We start from the raw sequence: 17,141 nt of genomic DNA, 5'->3' as shown, positions 1-17,141 counted from the left end.
GGCGTCCTCGGTGCTCTTTTTCCTGTAGTCCACAATCATCTTAGTCTTGGTTACGTTGAGGGATAGGTTGTTATTCTGGCACCACCCAGCCAGGTCTCTGACCTCCTCCCTCTGCTTAGTCTAATACAGCGAATATACTAAAACATACCAAAAACAATTTAGTCCAACATAAGCTAAATATGTCCATGGTTCTGATGTATGTGTGTTTATATGTGTGCGTTCGTGTAAAAAAATATGTCAACTCGAAACTCCAACGCCATCCTCCTCTCTTTCATGTTAAACGGTCGAGCACTCTGTCATTCAGTACAAGCTTTTATTTTTTGTTGTCCTAGACTACCTGGCTAAAATGCTTGCTCGCTAGTCTAACTTCCATTCATGAGCAACATTATTTAGTTAACATTAGCCCAACAGCTAACTACATATTGAACTTCCATCCTCGCAGGCCAGGGGCACAATAATGGATGAATTAGAATCGCTGTTATAATAATTGGCCCGTAAGGATAATTAAGTAAAACCACAAGTTCAAATCCCCATCTCCAACCATTGCTAATTTAGGAAGGGACCAACTTTAGCTAGCTAGCTACCAAAGGACAACGACATGCAACAATTCAAGTTGTTTCTGTCAATGACATGTGCCCTCAATGCAATTTGATAGGAGTGACGCCAAAATCCAACCTGGCTTCCGTTGACACTTTTTTTTTGGTGGGCCAGGACCATTCAGTTGAGCTTGCTCAGTTTAGCTCAACGCTGATTGGCTAATTTTGATGCTTTTTTAAATACTTTTTTTTATCAAGGTAGGCCAAATGGTCCATTCAATGCTACGGGCGGTAACAATGTCATACTCGTTTGGACCAAACAGCATCAGATAGATGGCCTACATGTAGAGAGTCAGAAGGGCGTTGTTTCGCTTTCTCCTGTAAGATACATTCAGCCTCTTGCGAATTGAAAGGAAATTATGAAACACAGAGAGAAGAAAGATACATCATTTTTTTATTGGTGAATTTTTTGGGGGAAGCCTGACTTCCCTTGGGTCCATGAATACACGCCACTGCCCCCTCCCATCATTGCTGTTGGCAGTTGCCTTGTTGGTGAAGTTGCTCATCAACTAGCAGATTAAATACAAGTTGCATAATTGGGCAACCGTTCAATAATTGACCCAAAAACATGGACGAGTAGCTAGCCAGTGTTGGTAAGACTGAACAAGCCAAAGTGGTCATGTGACAGTGCTATACTGAACAATTGAGGTAAGGTTCTCAGGCTCAGTAACTGCTGCTGTGTCTTGGCCAGCAAAAAGTCATTTTGGTGAAAGTGGACCACACTTTGGCATGCTATTTCCTAATTAAAAGTGTATATATTTGTTTTATGGCTGGGCAACTAAGACTCCAGTGGTTGTTTAATGGCTGGTATATTGACATGTTCTCTAATTTCACTTTTACAGACAAAGGGACACAAGAAGATGCCAGTCTGAAGAAAATGTATATTTTACAATCTATTATAGTAAATACATTTTTTTTTTGATTGATTAAATCAACCACGCATTGAGGAAATGATGGAACACTTTACACAGTAAATGCCTAAATGTGTCATCCTTTACCACAAGTAATCAATCAGATATGGAAAGCCGTATACAATATTAATTTCACTTGTCAGATTTAGTACATTAATCTAATCAACTATATACATTCTGTTTAAAGGCTGGGGAGTTACATTCTTGTAGTTACTGGGAAAATGATATGGATACATCTAGATTGAATGTAGGTATATACAAGCCCATGAAAAATACATCAAATTGCAACCTCATTGGTTGCAATTCCTCAGAACGGGGAAAACCTGGTCTCTGTGTCAAGATCATGTTCCTGTATGGGAGAGATCATTTTAATGACATAAATTACAAATTCATGTCAATCATTGCCTAGATCAACTAACCTTGTGTGCATATATCAAAGGGTCTGATGTTCATATGGCTCACCTGATTGAGCTTCTTGAACTCCACGACCTGGAAGAAGATGTGCTCCAGGATGTGTTTGGCATCTCTCTGATCTTTATCCAACTTCCCCGTCACCCCCAAGATGTCCCCACACTTCCTCACGTAGAACTCTAGATCATCGTCTGTGCCTGCAGGAAGAACAACAACGTCATTAAGTCAAATAAGACCTGGGGTTAACACTGACATTGTCGGAGATCAGCTAACAAAATAGTAGGATGTAGTATGACGGTTCAACACTTACATTTGTTGGAGAGCTGTGCCAAACGCACCTTCTCAGAAGAAAAGGTTTCATCCAGGTCAAAGAGGTCAAGCATGGGGGGAGGCAGATCCCTGAAGGCAGGCGGGAAGACCTGCTCAAAGCAACCCATAGGAGAAAACAGACAGATCTTGGAGGGATGTCAAATTGTTCATTTTCTACAATGATCAAGTGTGTATAGTCGCATCACTAAATCCCAGTCAATAATCTCGATTTGAATACAATCACTAATGCACATGCCATTCTCAGTTGAGTGTATAGAACCCACACAATGGTTGAGCTAGAGGAGATTGTGTAGAGCTAGTGAGGGTTGCTGAGGGGAAACTTACAGCAGGCTCCAGCTGTGGAAGGGGAGTCTCAAACTGAGGTGTGATCAGCTGGAGAGGCTCGTGTTTGACATTCATCTGCTTGTAGGAACTGCAGGAGGACAAGTCAAACACATTGTCAACAAACATACCGTAAGATCAAGGACCTCAGCCACCCGAGTCACGACCTGTTCACCCCGCTACCATCTAGAAAGCAGAGACAGTACAGGTGAATCAAAGTTGGGGCAGAGACACTGAAAAACAGCTTCTATCTCCAGGACATCAGACTGTTAAATAGTCACCACTCATATACATTTCTATTCCGGACTCTGACATTGCTCGTTCTGATATTTCTTAATTCCTTTATTTTATTTTGGGATGTGTGTGTATTATTAGGTATTACTGCACTGTTGGAGCTACAAACATTAGCATTTTCCTGCACCTGTGATAACATCTGTAAATGATGTGTACACGACCAATACAATTTTATTTTATTTATGATTTAAACATGCAGGCATGGAAGACAAAACAGCCTGTACCCACTTCCACTATGGCCTACTGTAGTGAAAACTGATGTCTCCAATTTATAAAGCAGTATGTGTTCTCACCTGATGACTTGGGGCAACGTGTTTGTTGATAGTTTAAGTAGAGACATGTCAAACAGGGAGGTAAAGTCTCTTGGATTTTCCTCTCCCTCTTGCAAGCATACTCGCAGTCGCTCAGACAGGCAGCCTGTGTCTGGCAGCATGGTGTAATCTGTGATCTGAGCCAAACAGAACGTGAAGTGTCACTTCTAGGACTCAAAGGTAAAACTGCAGATCCTAAAACATGCCTTGGCTTCTCACCTCGGGGTCCTCTGCATCTATCTGGTTCAGAATAATGTTATCACCCATGAGCCACTGGAAAACGACATCCTGTATAACAAAAAGAGAAAGGGCACATTACAACCAAATGGAGTCAGTAGGGGATCAAATAGTGGATCACCAACCATTACCATTGCAGTGCTATATGGATCACACTCTCACAACTATTCTTGTGTTACTGTGAAGACGTTAACAAGCCTCCCATCAGGAAGTCGTCAAATACCCTTTTCACACAACTGAGCTGAGCAAAGATATGCACAGCCATGCTGTACTGCCCTGACCTGTTTATGCACCCATCATAGTTGCTGGAACCATTCTGGAAAGGACAATAATATCTAAACCAACACATTGCAGTTGGGTTGGCATGATCGTGTGAAAAGGGTAAAAGAGCCTACATTATTGGCTCTCAAACGTGACAAGTCTGAGTGTTTATAGACAGACACTCCACTGACCATTATTTTACTGTTCTCCTCTTTGTCCAGGTACTGGTCACTGAACATGTGACAGGACCCCATCACTGCCAGTTTGCCTGCCTCCTAAATTACAAAAAAATAACAATTGACACAACTAGTAAATAACTGACATACTGTATATTTGAAAAACAACGCATGATCATATGTTGTATTGTGTTGGCAGGAGGTCAACGGGAGCTCCTCACCTTGACCTGATAGAAGGCGAGGACAGGCCTGTTGAGGGGGAAGCAGACGGACCCAGTGGAGAGAACAGCCACAGCAGGCTTCATCACGCTCAGTGTCGCTCCATACGGGTACACAAATGTGAGGGCCCTGTTCAAGTACACATTAAGAATACAGGTTTAATTTTTTTTACCAGGGGGGCACTGGACAAGCCAAACTGCAATCACTGTTTCACTCATTGGTTTGCTTGTTTAACAAGGGCTAACCGCTTTTGGCAAATCTGCCTGTTTGTTTATGTTTGGCATATGATATGATTAAACATGAAATTGGGATAATATTTCTGTTGTCTGGTGAGTGTTGACAGTTATAAACATGAAAACAAACATACACTTGGCAATGATGACATGAAAACCGAGAAGACCTACTGTGCATTGTTGCCGACACTTTCATCTTCGATGATCCCTGTCACCACTTTGCCTGCAGCCCGACTGATCTCTCTAAAGGATTAAAAGCGAAATGCTTGTACAGTAGCGCAACAATGCATGTGTCTCATAGCTTGTGAAAGTATCAACCCCATTATCCTTTTCTGCTACATTTACTTAATTGGCATTGACAAGAAAGCAATGATAAAAGCACTATTACTTTGGGACACACCAAATATCCAAATGTCTAAATGGTTAATCAACTAACCTGTTCAGAACACCATTGGACACAAGTGCTTCTTTTGGATGGAAATACTTGTAGTATACATTCCTCACGACAGCATCTACAGTAAAACAGAGAATGAAGACAAAACACTCATCATCAATAAAACTCTGACAGTGAAATATCTGGATGACCACAATCGGAGTCACAAGGTCTATTCTCATATGATCCTCACCATTGTTGACCATTATCCCAAACTCCTCAAGAAGGAAGTTGATATTGGTGTCATACTTCATCTCCCCTCCTTCACCCAGCATCACAAGGACATCTCCTCCCCCATCCAGGTACTGCTTCAGGACCTCCAACTGAACAAGAGAGGGCGAATCAATGTCTGACTCAAAGCATGAAGCAACCAACATACAGTGTTTAGGGTGGCAGAAAAATGTTCTATATTAGTGGAATGTGTTGCTGCAGAATTGCAATGCAGGGACACATCAAACGTTGATATGAAACATTTAAATCTGTTCTTTGAATATCCTGATTACCCTGCCCAAAACTCCATCCAATTTGACCTCCTACAACTGACCAGCAACACACCTCAGCTGCAGTGAACTTTTCCCTGGGGCCAGCAGTAATCCACAACTTCACACCATTCAACTTCTCCAAGGAGAGCTCCTCTTTCATGCTGTGCAGGAACAAACATAAAACCACATATATGAGTAAGTAACCTTATTATGATGACAAATACGTGACTACAATGCATTGTTCTTATGTAGTTACAGCAAACAATATAGTCAGCTAACTAGCTTCCTAACGTTAACTTACCTCTGAATCTTCCATTGTGCCCTGAGTCTCTTCTGCAGGGACTTGTAACCATTGTTGGCAGTGAACAGTTCTCTCTTGGATGCGTTAAAAACAACACTGCTGCGCTGCTCCTTCTCCATTGTATGTTAACTTCTATTTAAAGACCTGTGACAAACACGTTGTTACATTATTGCATTGAGCTATATGATGATCTACTCAACGTTCGCTAGCTAGCAGCTAAGTTAGCTAGCTAACTTACACAAATCGTCACTAGCGAGCAAAGTGTTGAAGGACCAATAATTTGCTGTTTCTTTGTATATTTGAACAAAGTAACTAAATCCCTAATGCATCTTAAAATATTAATGGATTTCTATTTTAAAAAAAGGATAATAATCGTTGTAAGTGAAGTTAGCTGGCTAGTTAAATACCTCAAGAAACCATCTTCCAGTGGAAAATGGTGCATTGTGGGTACAAAACTGATCCACAAGAGTAACCATGGGCGCTACATGCATAGCAACAGAAGAAGGGATCACAGACACAGGTTCTCTCTTCCCCGCGGATACTGCCCAAACTGTAGCAATACATACTCCACGGTCTCTTTTTTCTGTCAATAATCACGCTTTCCTATCACATTTAAAGTCTTATTTAACCGGCTGTGTCCCATCTTTCCACCGAGTTGGGCATCTCTTCTTCATTTTATTGGCAAATCGCAACCAACTGAAAGGTGCATACACATCCACCTGGAGTGTGAGGTCAGTCACGACCTATCTATATCACTATATTCTCTTAACTAACCCTGAATTTCTAATAAAATAAAATAATTCCCTACAAACCTGGCTACTCCCATCACCACCACCCAAAATATCACCCACTCCCCTATCCCGTCCAACCTCTCTGACCCTGTCAAACGACCTCTCCCGTTCAACATACATTCCACAAAATAATATATGTTCAACTGTTTCCTCTACCATACAGCCATTACACCTTCCAGTACCATGTTTCCCTATCAATTTCAAAGAGTTATTCAACCCTGTATGCCCTAGCATAACTTCCTTCCATTATATGACACTATCTCCCGTACAGATTTCCTTGTACTATAAAAATGTCTGCCTTTACAACTTTCATCCCAGGGTCTCTGCCAGCAATCTAACCCATTTTTCAGAATCAATGTTTTAATTTCCCCTCTACCAAACTGCACCTGTATATCCACAATATTATTTTTCACAGCTTTTTTTTGCTATTATATCTACTATATCATTTCCATAAATTCCTGTATGAACTGGAATCCAACAAAACTCACCAAGATTGGCAAATTCGCCACTGGCGCCCTGTGCTATTCACAGATGAAAGCAGGTTCACACTGAGCACATGACAGACATGACAGTCTGGAGACGCCGTGGAAAACGTTCTGCTGCCTGCAACATCCTCCAGCATGACCGGTTTGGCGGTGGGTCAGTCATGGTGTGGGGTGGCATTTCTTTGGGGGGCCGCACAGCCCTCCATGTGCTCGCCAGAGGTAGCCTGACTGCCATTAGGTACCGAGATGAGATCCTCAGACCCCTTGTGAGACCATATGCTGGTGCGGTTGGCCCTGGGTTCCTACTAATGCAAGACAATGCTAGACCTCATGTGGCTGTAGTGTGTCAGCAGTTCCTGCAAGAGGAAGGCATTGATGCTATAGACTGGCCTGCCCGTTCCCCAGACCTGAATCCATTTGAGCACATCTGGGACATCATGTCTCGCTCCATCCACCAACGCCACGTTGCACCACAGACTGTCCAGGTCTGGGAGGAGATCCCTCAGGAGACCATCCGCCACCTCATCAGGAGCATGCCCAGGCGTTGTAGGGAGGTCATACAGGCACGTGTAGGCCACACACACTTCTGAGCCTCATTTTGACTTGTTTTAAGGACATTACATCAAAGTTGGATCAGCCTGTAATGTGGTTTTCCACTTTAATTTTGAGTGTGACTCCAAATCCAGACCTCCATGGGTTGATAAATTTGATTTCCATTGATAATTTTTGTGTGATTTTGTTGTCAGCACATTCAACTATGTAAAGAAAAAAGTATTTAATAAGAATATTTCATTCATTCAGATCTAGGATGTGTTATTTTAATGTTCCCTTTATTTTTTTGAGCAGTGTATATTACCACCTTTTTCTCCCCAATTTCATGATTATCCAATTGCGATCCATTTACGATCTTGTCCCATCACTGCAACTCCCCAACCTTGCTCGGGAGAGGCGAAGGTCAAGTCATGCGTCCTCCGAAAACATGACCCGCCAAACTACGGTTCTTAACACCCGCCCACTCAACCCGGAAGCCAGCTGCATCAATGTGGAGGAGGGAACACTGTTCAACTGACGACTGAAGTCAGCCTGCAGGCGCTCTGGACCACCACAAGAAGTCGCTAGAGTGCAATGAGCCCATTAAAGTCCCCGCCCCCCTGGCCAAACCCTCCCGTAACCCGGACTACGCTGGGCCAATTGTACGCTTCCCTATGGGACTCCCGGTCACGGCCGGTTGTGACACAGCCTGAGATCGAACCCGGGTCTGTAATGATGCCTCATGCAGTGCCTTAGACTGCTGCACCACTCGGGAGTCTAGCATCGTTATTTCTAACCATAAATCCTCACGTTCTGACTTTCCAGATCGTAAACTACACAAAACTGATGCAGAGTCCCAACATATTACTACTCCTCTTGGTTGCACCTCCTCTACCCATTGGAATCCAACAATTATCGCAGCCATTTCTGTTGAATATACAGATAAATCATGTGTTAGTGTCTTGCATAGATTAACATCGAACTCAGGAATAAACACACCTGTTCCTGTCTTCCCATACATGGCATCCTTTGAACCATCTACAAGACAAGAATAAAACTGATTAATAATATATTGATCCACTATTGTTTCTACGTTACCTTCTTCACACCACTGTTTATTTTTCTTCGATCAGGCTAAGAACAACATGTGGTCTTGTATAAAACCACACCTCTTCCTCTCTGTCAGCAGTCAGTCTGTAACATCAGCCAAGAAAGGAAGCCAGCTCATGTCGTGTTCAAATCAACTTGAAACTCAGAAGTCTCTGACTTCAGTGCGTTCAAGACAACTGGGAATTTGGGAAAAATCGCTTTGAACGGTCATCCAACTCGAAATTCCAACCCAGGAATTCGGGAACTTACTGACCTGAAGATCACTGACGTCATAATTTGAGTTCCTAGTTGTCTTGAAAGCACCAGTATCCTAATCCACCAGGTACATTCATGTCAGGGGAGAACAACTCATTGTCAGGGGAGAAAACAGAAAACAGGATCCCCCATTATAGTGGAGGGGGAAATGGCAATCTTCATGATCAAGCTTTGAGTAAATAAATACACATTTCGAAGACAATCATAGTACCAATAATTGCTAATATTACACCCGATGTATATCCTGCTATTGCTGCCCCAGTCAAGTGGTAGGCCACACAAGCTCACAGAACGGGATCGCCAAGTGCTGAAGCGCGTAAATATTGTCTGTCCTCAGTTGCAACACTCACTATCGAGTTCCAAACTGCCTCTGTAAGCAACGTCAGCACAATAACTGTTTGTCAGGAGCTTCATGAAATGGTTTTCCATGGCAGAGCAGCGACACACAAGCCTAAGATCACCATTTGCAATGCCAAGCGTTGGCTGGAGTGGTGTAAAGCTCTCCGCCATTGGACTCTGGAGCAGTGGAAACACGTTCCCTGGAACAATGAATCCCGCTTCACTATCTGGCAAGTCGACTGACGAATCTGTGTTTGGCAGATGCCAGGAGAACACTACCTGCCCGAATGCATAGTGCCAACTTTGGTGGAGGAGGAATAATAGTCTGTGGCTGTTTTTCATGGTTCCGGCTAGGCCCATTAGATTCAGTGAAGGGAAATATTAACGCTACAGCATACAATGACATTCTAGATGATTCTGTGCTTCCAACTTTGTGGCAGCAGTTTGGGGAAGGCCCTTTCCTGTTTCAGAATGACAATGGCCTTGTGCTCAAAGCGAAGTCCATACAGAAATGGTTTGTAGAGATCGGCGTGTAAAAACTTGACTGGCCTGCACAGAGCCCTGACCTCAACCCCATCGAACACCTTTGGGATGAATTAGAACTTCAACTGCAAGTCAGGCCTAATCGCACAACATTAAAATCATCCAACCTCATTAAATCTGAATGGAAGCAAGTCCCCGCAGCAATGTTCCAACATCTAGTGGAAAACCTTCCAAGAAGGGTGGAAACTGTTTATAGCAGGAAAGGGGGGACCAACTCCATATTAATGCCTATAATTTTAGAATGAGATGTTCGACGAGCAGGTCCACATACTTTTGGTCATGTAGTGTATTTGCAACTGCTCGGATAAAATAAATCTTGGTCGAGCAACAGCCTATTGACCTAACAATAGACCAGTCGACTAAATGGGGTCAGCCCTAAATGTAACAATCATTTATTGTTGCCATCGGTGCATTTCTTACAAATAACCTGTCGATCCGTCTTTAAAGCCAATGGGACTGTCATCAAAGGCTTTTAGCTCTTGCTTTTTTACTCACTGTATTGATGAATTTCATCATCGACAATACTTCGCAAACTCAATGTGCAATCAAATGTTATATGAATGCTTCCTTCCAGGGAAACCGAGGTCTGTCCTCAGCTAGGGGCTCATGTGGATTTATGCCAAGCTTTGACTCAGTGCCAGTGCCTAGTCATTACTTGATTACTTTATTGTATCACTATGATAACGCTATGATGTCCAATGTGTAAGACGAGTGTGAGACATCTCATCTCCTGTATTTACTCTAGTGCCCCTTACATCTATGGTAAACACCGGGTAACAACTCAGAGGAGTGTTTTGAGCAGCTCCAGTACCAAGGGGTCCTGAGGATGGATACATGTGATGAGGTGGAGGTCAAGGTGCCAGTCGATATGATATACACAGATGTCCCGGACAGAGTGATTGAAGTGCTGCAGGACATCTACCCAGCAGCTAGCCAACTAGAGCAAGAGCTTCTCCAGAGTGTCTCTGCCAGAGCCATTGTAAAAGCGGTCGTGCAGCAGATCAATGCAGCTCTGTCTAGAGCCCTCCAAATAACCTGCTTATATCGTAATTAATTGCTATGGTGGGATTGTTCCAGGCTTGTTCCAGGACAACTTCTTTAGCACCACTTTCTCAATTGATGAGACCCAGAAGACTGTCGCTACTATGAGCACTTCTGGAAGTGACAGGGGTACTAGCATTATCACTACTCCAGAAACCCCACTGCAGAGTCTGCACCACCAGGAAGGAGGTCTCTTCAGAGAAAAGAGTGGCCGAAAGTGACAGAAACAGCCTTGCAACCTGGTCAGATGCAGAGGGATTTAGTACTGCAGAAATGGCTGTATTGGAGCTAATGGAGAGGATGGTGCTCAGCCGGGAGGATGTAGCATCCGGAGCCTGGAGAGCCTCCTCTCCTTTAGTTGTCTCCGTCCTCACACTGACAATTTAGTCGACCAGCTGCATGATCTTTTGACTGTGAACAGCACTTTTACTGCTCTGCCGAAGTCCAAAATAACAGGGGAACTCAAGGGAGGGTTTTCTATAGATGGTATATGCTCTCACCGAGAGATCTACACTCAACAAAAATATAAACACAACATGTAAAGTGTTGGTCCCATGTTTCATGCACACACAAAAAAATCCCAGAAATGTTTCATATGCACAAAAAGCTTATTTATTTCAAATGTTGTGCACAAATTTGTTTCCATCCCTGTTAGTGAGAAGCTCTCCTTTGTCAAGATAATCCATCCACCTGACAGGTGTGGCATATCAAGAAACTGATTAAACACCATGATCATTACACATGTGCACCTTGTGCTGTGGACAATAAAATGCCACTTTATGTAACAGTATAACTTTAGACCGTCCCCTCGCCCATACCCGGGTGCGAACCAGGAACCCTCTGCACACATCAACAACAGTCACCCACGAAGCATCGTTACCCATCGCTCCACAAAAGCCGCGGCCCTTGCCGAGCAAGGGGAACTACTACTTCAAGGTCTCAGAGCAAGTGACGTCACCGATTGAAACGCTATTTAGCGCGTATCACCGCTAACTAAGCTAGCCGTTTCACATCCGTTACATTTACAATGTGCAGTTTTGTCACAAAAAATAATGTCTCAAGTTTTGAGGGAGCGTACAATTGGCATGCTGACTGCAAGAATGTCCACCAGAGCCGTTGCCAGATCATTTAATGTTAATTTGTCTACCATAAGCCGCCTCCAAAGTTGTTTTAGAGAATTTGGCAGTACATCCAACCGGTCTCACAACCACAGACCCTGTGTAACCACACCAGCCCAGGACCTCCATATCAAGCTTCTTCACCTGCACCTTCACCTAAGGAATTTCTTTCAATTGACTGATTTGCTTATATGAACTGAAACTTTGTAAAATCTTAGAATTTGTTGCATGTTGCGTTTATATTTTTGTTCAGCATAGCCTGATAAAATAATCCCCATAAAAATCTGCCAGTTTTGAGCAAGTGATATTAATTTATTTTTTTCATTGGATGCATCTCAATCCACCACATTGGCCTATGTAACAATTCCGCATCTGTGGTGAAAGGTGGCAGAGCTAGAACGGTGTCAGACCATGAAACATCCTGAAAATCAGTCTTCTCACAAAGTCGTCTGTAGTGTCCAAACAGTTTAGCCTAAATGTAGTTAAATTACTTTAAAAAAAATGTATCATATATATTTTGTGCTACAATAATATCCCGGTTTTTCATTACCAAAATCTGGTCACCTCATTCTATGTTTATTTCTGAGGCTACCATAGACATATTGAAGTATACAGATTTTCAATGATTTTCTTGAGATATGCATGGTAAACCCACAAATAACAGAACCAAATGTTTATTATAACATCCAAACTGATGCCACATGTTAACAATTAACTCCCCATTCATATATTTCAGGGAATGATTTATCTATCATTGCCTTGAAAGTCCTAGCCTATTTGCAATTTTTTTCTTTATTTGCATTGTTCATTTCTGCATGAGATACAATAATAGCTTTACAAATACAATTACAAAGTAATCGAAGAGCCAATGCATTAGGTGTGCATTTTAACAAAGTGGGTGGGAGAAGTTTGGTTCTTTTGGGTGGCAGCAATGTAGAATCTGAATGTCCTACACTAGAGGAAGTTGTCATCACTGGAGACATAGGAGAAGCCAGTGAAAGCATTTGGGCTGCTGGTTGATAAGTTGGAGAATTCAGGGGTAACCCCCACAGAGCCTGACACCATCTCTTTGGTGAACTCTGGATCAATATGCTGCATGTCTGCTGGGCCTTTCTGTTGGGACAAAAGGTTTAGCACAGTAGAAAACACTGAATGAATGTCATATTAATTGTGTATGTATGTTATGGATCGAAATTCGACGAAAAACAATACTGAAATCAAATTTCTTTTACACACTTACCACGTTGGGGTTGTACGGAGGTTTGATTCTCCGATGGTAAAGGTCATCCCAGTTTATCGGCGAGAAAAAAGTATGGTTTTTAACTTCGAGCTGCATGTGAAAGACAAAAAGATTTTCAAGGCTCAATGCAGCCGTTTTTATCTTGATATCATATCATTTTCTGGGTAACAATTAAGTACCTTTCTGTCATCGTTTTCCTTTCAATTTGTAAAAAATAAACAGCTCTTTTAGCAAAAAAAAACTATTTCTCAAGCAACAATTTTGCTTGGACTGTCTGGGGGTGGTCTGAGTGAGGGGCCTAGTTGGAGGGGCCTAATTGGAAGGATATGTAACCTGAAAACTAGCTGTTATTGGCAGGGAGGTTTGAAACTCTCTTTGTTATTCGTCTATTAACTCATACTGCCTGCCAGGCACGTGGACTGTGGTTTATGAGTCAACCCACGTATCACTATCAGAGGACACCTGGACCACCTATTGAGATGTGCCTTTTTTTAAAGATGCAATCCTGTATTTTAAGGGCTTACAAACATTTGTTTTTGCAGGATGTAACATATCATATGAAATGGATGATGTTGTACACAATTGTGCCCAAGTTTCGGGGACCCGTTTTGCCTCGCTGGCACTACTTTCAAAACTACTGGCTGAAGTTATACAAAAGCTCTGGAGCATCCCTTTAAGTAAATCAGATGATAAATGAGGTTCTAGTCATTCTAGAGTGGGTCTGTGTGTATGTGTCTGCATGTGCGTTAACTCTAGGAAAGAGAGAGAAAGTAGACTGTCCGGTGAGGACATCCTCATCCTGCGTATTGTGACAAGTTCACTCACAAAGTCTGCGATAGCACCCAGCCTGCGATGCTGGTCTTTCTGTAGGAGGCCCATCAGCAGGTCACACGCCACAGAGCTGGCCCCCCCTGGCACACTCAAGGGCCTGTGGAGGATGTTGTCATACATCTCAGACATATCCTGGCTATAGAAGGGGGGCTAGAAGGAACAGAGGACAAAATTAGTTGATACTCACAATGAGGTGTGGCTGACTTGGTTTGGAAAATGATAAATACATTACTATAGTACGCAGAACCATAATTCATTACAGCAAAGTGCACGTGAATAGGCCTTTCAGAGGGTATGCTCACCAGCCCATATATCATCTCATAAAGTACAGTTCCCAGACACCACCAGTCTACCGTGTGGTCATAGGGCTGCTGTTTCAACACCTCCGGAGCCAAATACTACAGAGCAAAAGGCGGTGTCAGTGGATACAGTGACTAAAGGAAATGGGGGGACTGTAGGATATACAATAGAAATCAAAACTTACCTCTGGGGTTCCACAGAAAGTGGAGGTGGTGGACTCCGGGTCTATCCCCTCTTTACACAAGCCAAAGTCAGTCAACACAACATGGCCCTGGAGAAGGTCCAAATCAAAACATCAGAGTGACCTTGTTCAACCCACGGAGAACTAATATAACTATAGTCGTGAATTCATGATATACATACACTTACCTCGGAGTCCAACAGCACATTTTCAGGCTTCAAGTCTCTACAACAGAGAAAATTGTGTTTTTTTTAAAACAGAGAACCTTCTGTACAGCCTAAAGGCACTGCTGACAGAATGACCTTTCACAGAGGGAGCATAGGAAACCAGCAGAGAACAAGTGGGTTTACTGTGAATGACCTGTGAATGCTGTTTAGTGGGTGAGACTTAGTTGTCAACATTGTTGAGAGGGTGTGACTGACCTGTAAACAATGTTGTGCGAGTGTAAGTAGCCGATGGCACTGGCCAACTCAGCCGTGTAGAAGCGAGCCCTTGGCTCTGAGAAGCAGTGCTCTCTCTGAAGGTGATAGAAAAGCTACAGTAGAATATCAAAAGTAGAAGGAAATTTAATATTTTTTTTTTATCTCTTGTACAAAATTTTAAAAAAGAGCCTATGTCTTTACTCCATACATTACCTCTCCTCCATTGACGTAATCCATGACAAAGTAGAGCTTCTCTGGGGTCTGGAACGAGTAGTGGAGCCCCACCAGGAAGGGGTGTTTCATACTCTTGAGCAGCACATTCCTCTCTGCCATGATGTTCTTTTGCTTCACATGGAAGAATCCAGCGGCAAATAAATACAGCAATTGTGAATCATTATTGTTAAACCCACTCCTACCTTTATCTTTCAAAAAAAATCTACTGTTATATTCGGAATTATGTGAAACTCTGCGTGGAACCTCTTTTTTCCTCAGTATGATTTTTTTCTGCAGCACTTTCACAGCATAGAACTTGTTGTCGGATTTCAGTTTGGCAAGAAGAACCTGGGGACACGACAACATTGATTAATAATAAGGTAATAACACAAAGCAAAGTATATAAATTGTTGGTTATACACCAACAGCATTTTTTTTGTCAATTTAGAGAACACTGCCAAAGATGACCATACCTTCCCAAATGTTCCTTTCCCAATTATAGCCAGGATTTCAAAGTCTGATGGCTTGGCACTAAAACGTAAGAGGGAATGGTGTGGGAGAAAGAGGAACATGGCTTTAGTAGCAAACTGTACAATAGTACACAGTGTGTCTTTAGATTTTAAAATGTATAGGCAAGGCTTTGCTGGTATCTCTTTGTTCTGTGGAAAGCCTTTCCATGTCACCCCCAGATATCACCAATACCAGTGTAGTTGCCAAAATAGTGACACATCCTCAGGGTTCTGTCAACAAGTTAAATCATGTCAACAACAGAGGATCTGCTATATTTTTTTGTTGTTGGTGAGAACCATGATAAAGCCTGGGAGTGTCATCTCTCGATCAGACCGCATGCTGGTGTTGATAACAATAACATCATTGTTGTGATGTTTCATCTGTCAATGACTATCCACTGAGTGTTGGCTATATGCTGCAGGTGGTGGATTACAGAAAATAGCTAGAGAGACACATGGGTTTATTAATTCCCTCTGGCGTCAGCGGCCTGCCCTTAATCCCTCCCTTTACACTAGTTCCTGACTGAACTTGCTTTACCTCTCAACTTAGTTTCCAATTGGCTCTTTCACACCCCCCCCCCCTCCCCTCCTCTGTAACTATTCCCCAGGTCGTTGCTGTAAATGAGAATGATTTCTCAGTCAATTTACCTAGTAAAATATGGGTTAAATAACAATTAATTACTAACCTGTATAAAAAAAGATATATCACTAATTAGTATGTGTGTTTAGTGTTCACTTCTTACCCAGTATTTAAATATTTGCATTAGACAATCATGACCTGAAGTGTGGACTGCAACAGTGATCCAAGTGTGTGCATCCACATTGCTTATTATCATAAAGCCTGGTTACTCACTGGTGATTGTGTGAGTGACCAAGGTTGACATCAATGGAGTTTGCGGATTGAAGCTGTGAAGCAATTTGAGGAGACAATATTACTGTGCTAAATGGTTTGAAGTGAACAATGCCATGTTCACTGATTCGATTGATTGTAGAGGGGACAAATAATAGGTATACAAATGAGGAACCATCACACACCCATGTCATTTTGTGAAAATAAAAGTGATTGGAAAATATACAGTCAAATATACCTGACTCCAATTATCCATGTCTCTTTTCTGTGCCTACCAGGGTGGGAGTCTAAGGCATTTGAACAGAAATAGATTATTTATTTGTACCATCAAATATGAGTGAGCTCAAAATAACGTATACATTTTTTAAAATACTGACTTGAAACCTAGACACTCATTGCTAGAAATCAATAAAAGTCAGCAGTATACAAAAAAAAATGTACAGAATGTAAAATACACAATACATGAGCATTAAGTTGGTCAAGGATCTTACCCTCTTGTGTGTAGAGGACTTTTTTTCCTCAGGTGTTCTCAGGTAGGCTATTGGTATTCTGTCCTCGCAAGAATCTGTGACTTGCCAAATAACCTACAGCTTATTTTCAAGTCTCAGATGAATATGTATCTTTGGCCGAGTCTTATGGCCAAAAATCTACGAGAAAACAGCGTAAATTCAGAGAAGATTCTCGGTTATGTAAAAGTGTAAGAAATGAATTGATGCTGGACATCCAGAGCACTGACGCAAACTCGTTTGCACACAACAGGTTGTATCACTGTAAACAAGTACTACGCAAACCCACATGGTAACATGTGGCATGTATACAGAGTTGATATGCTCAAACTACTTATTCAAAAGGTGCATTCACCAAGA

The 17,141-nt window shown here is 42.2% G+C and overlaps 2 protein-coding genes across 5 annotated transcripts; both read right to left on the bottom strand.

Annotated features, from left to right (window-relative positions):
* Window positions 1-977: 977 nt before the first annotated feature.
* Window positions 978-5,993, bottom strand: ift52 (intraflagellar transport 52 homolog (Chlamydomonas)). Of its 3 annotated transcripts, none has more exons than XM_021609410.2 (14): window positions 5,924-5,993; window positions 5,517-5,660; window positions 5,289-5,376; window positions 4,927-5,056; window positions 4,737-4,812; window positions 4,472-4,543; window positions 4,070-4,196; window positions 3,864-3,947; window positions 3,394-3,462; window positions 3,157-3,311; window positions 2,573-2,660; window positions 2,229-2,337; window positions 1,970-2,115; window positions 978-1,856 (listed from the first exon to the last, which is right to left on the bottom strand). In XM_021609410.2, exons 2-14 carry the CDS (start codon window positions 5,633-5,635, stop codon window positions 1,815-1,817), a joined length of 1,305 nt encoding a protein of 434 aa, XP_021465085.1. In that variant the 5' UTR covers window positions 5,636-5,660; window positions 5,924-5,993; the 3' UTR covers window positions 978-1,814. The 3 variants fall into 3 exon arrangements, with proteins under 3 accessions (XP_021465085.1, XP_036839218.1, XP_021465084.1); XM_036983323.1 differs by lacking the exon at window positions 5,924-5,993 and adding an exon at window positions 5,755-5,912; XM_021609409.2 differs by lacking the exon at window positions 5,924-5,993 and having other exon boundaries at window positions 5,517-5,914.
* A 5,766-nt stretch (window positions 5,994-11,759) lies between these two features.
* LOC110527848 (serine/threonine-protein kinase Sgk2) lies at window positions 11,760-17,023 on the bottom strand. 2 transcript variants are annotated; one of them, XM_021609406.2, is made up of 13 exons: window positions 16,767-17,023; window positions 16,514-16,562; window positions 16,279-16,331; window positions 15,390-15,447; window positions 15,181-15,264; window positions 14,917-15,048; window positions 14,704-14,816; window positions 14,470-14,506; window positions 14,285-14,371; window positions 14,103-14,198; window positions 13,795-13,950; window positions 12,970-13,059; window positions 11,760-12,842 (listed from the first exon to the last, which is right to left on the bottom strand). In XM_021609406.2, the coding sequence occupies exons 2-13, from the start codon at window positions 16,529-16,531 to the stop codon at window positions 12,684-12,686; spliced, it is 1,083 nt and encodes a 360-aa protein (XP_021465081.1). In that variant the 5' UTR covers window positions 16,532-16,562; window positions 16,767-17,023; the 3' UTR covers window positions 11,760-12,683. The 2 variants fall into 2 exon arrangements, with proteins under 2 accessions (XP_021465081.1, XP_021465082.1); XM_021609407.2 differs by having other exon boundaries at window positions 14,704-14,798.
* Window positions 17,024-17,141: the final 118 nt, after the last annotated feature.

The sequence above is a fragment of the Oncorhynchus mykiss genome, chromosome 7 (genome assembly GCF_013265735.2).
Source record: "Oncorhynchus mykiss isolate Arlee chromosome 7, USDA_OmykA_1.1, whole genome shotgun sequence".
Lineage (NCBI taxonomy): Eukaryota > Metazoa > Chordata > Actinopteri > Salmoniformes > Salmonidae > Oncorhynchus > Oncorhynchus mykiss.
The sequence above is the reverse complement of the archived record's forward strand: the minus strand, read 5'-3'. Positions and strand labels throughout refer to the sequence as shown.

Excerpts from the sequence above, each read along its gene's own strand:
- LOC110527848 (XM_021609406.2), bottom strand. Across the intron at positions 15,265-15,389 it reads GGAAAGGAACATTTGGGAAG|GTTCTTCTTGCCAAACTGAA; the intron begins GTATGGTCATCT and ends TCGTGTCCCCAG. Across the intron at positions 13,060-13,794 it reads TGGGTGCTATCGCAGACTTT|CTCGAAGTTAAAAACCATAC; the intron begins GTGAGTGAACTT and ends TTTCACATGCAG.
- ift52 (XM_021609410.2), bottom strand. The coding sequence starts at position 5,635 with ATGGAGAAGGAGCAGCGCAGCAGTGTTGTTTTTAACGCATCCAAGAGA. Across the intron at positions 5,377-5,516 it reads GCACAATGGAAGATTCAGAG|CATGAAAGAGGAGCTCTCCT; the intron begins GTAAGTTAACGT and ends GTTCCTGCACAG. Across the intron at positions 4,544-4,736 it reads TCCAATGGTGTTCTGAACAG|AGAGATCAGTCGGGCTGCAG; the intron begins GTTAGTTGATTA and ends TTAATCCTTTAG.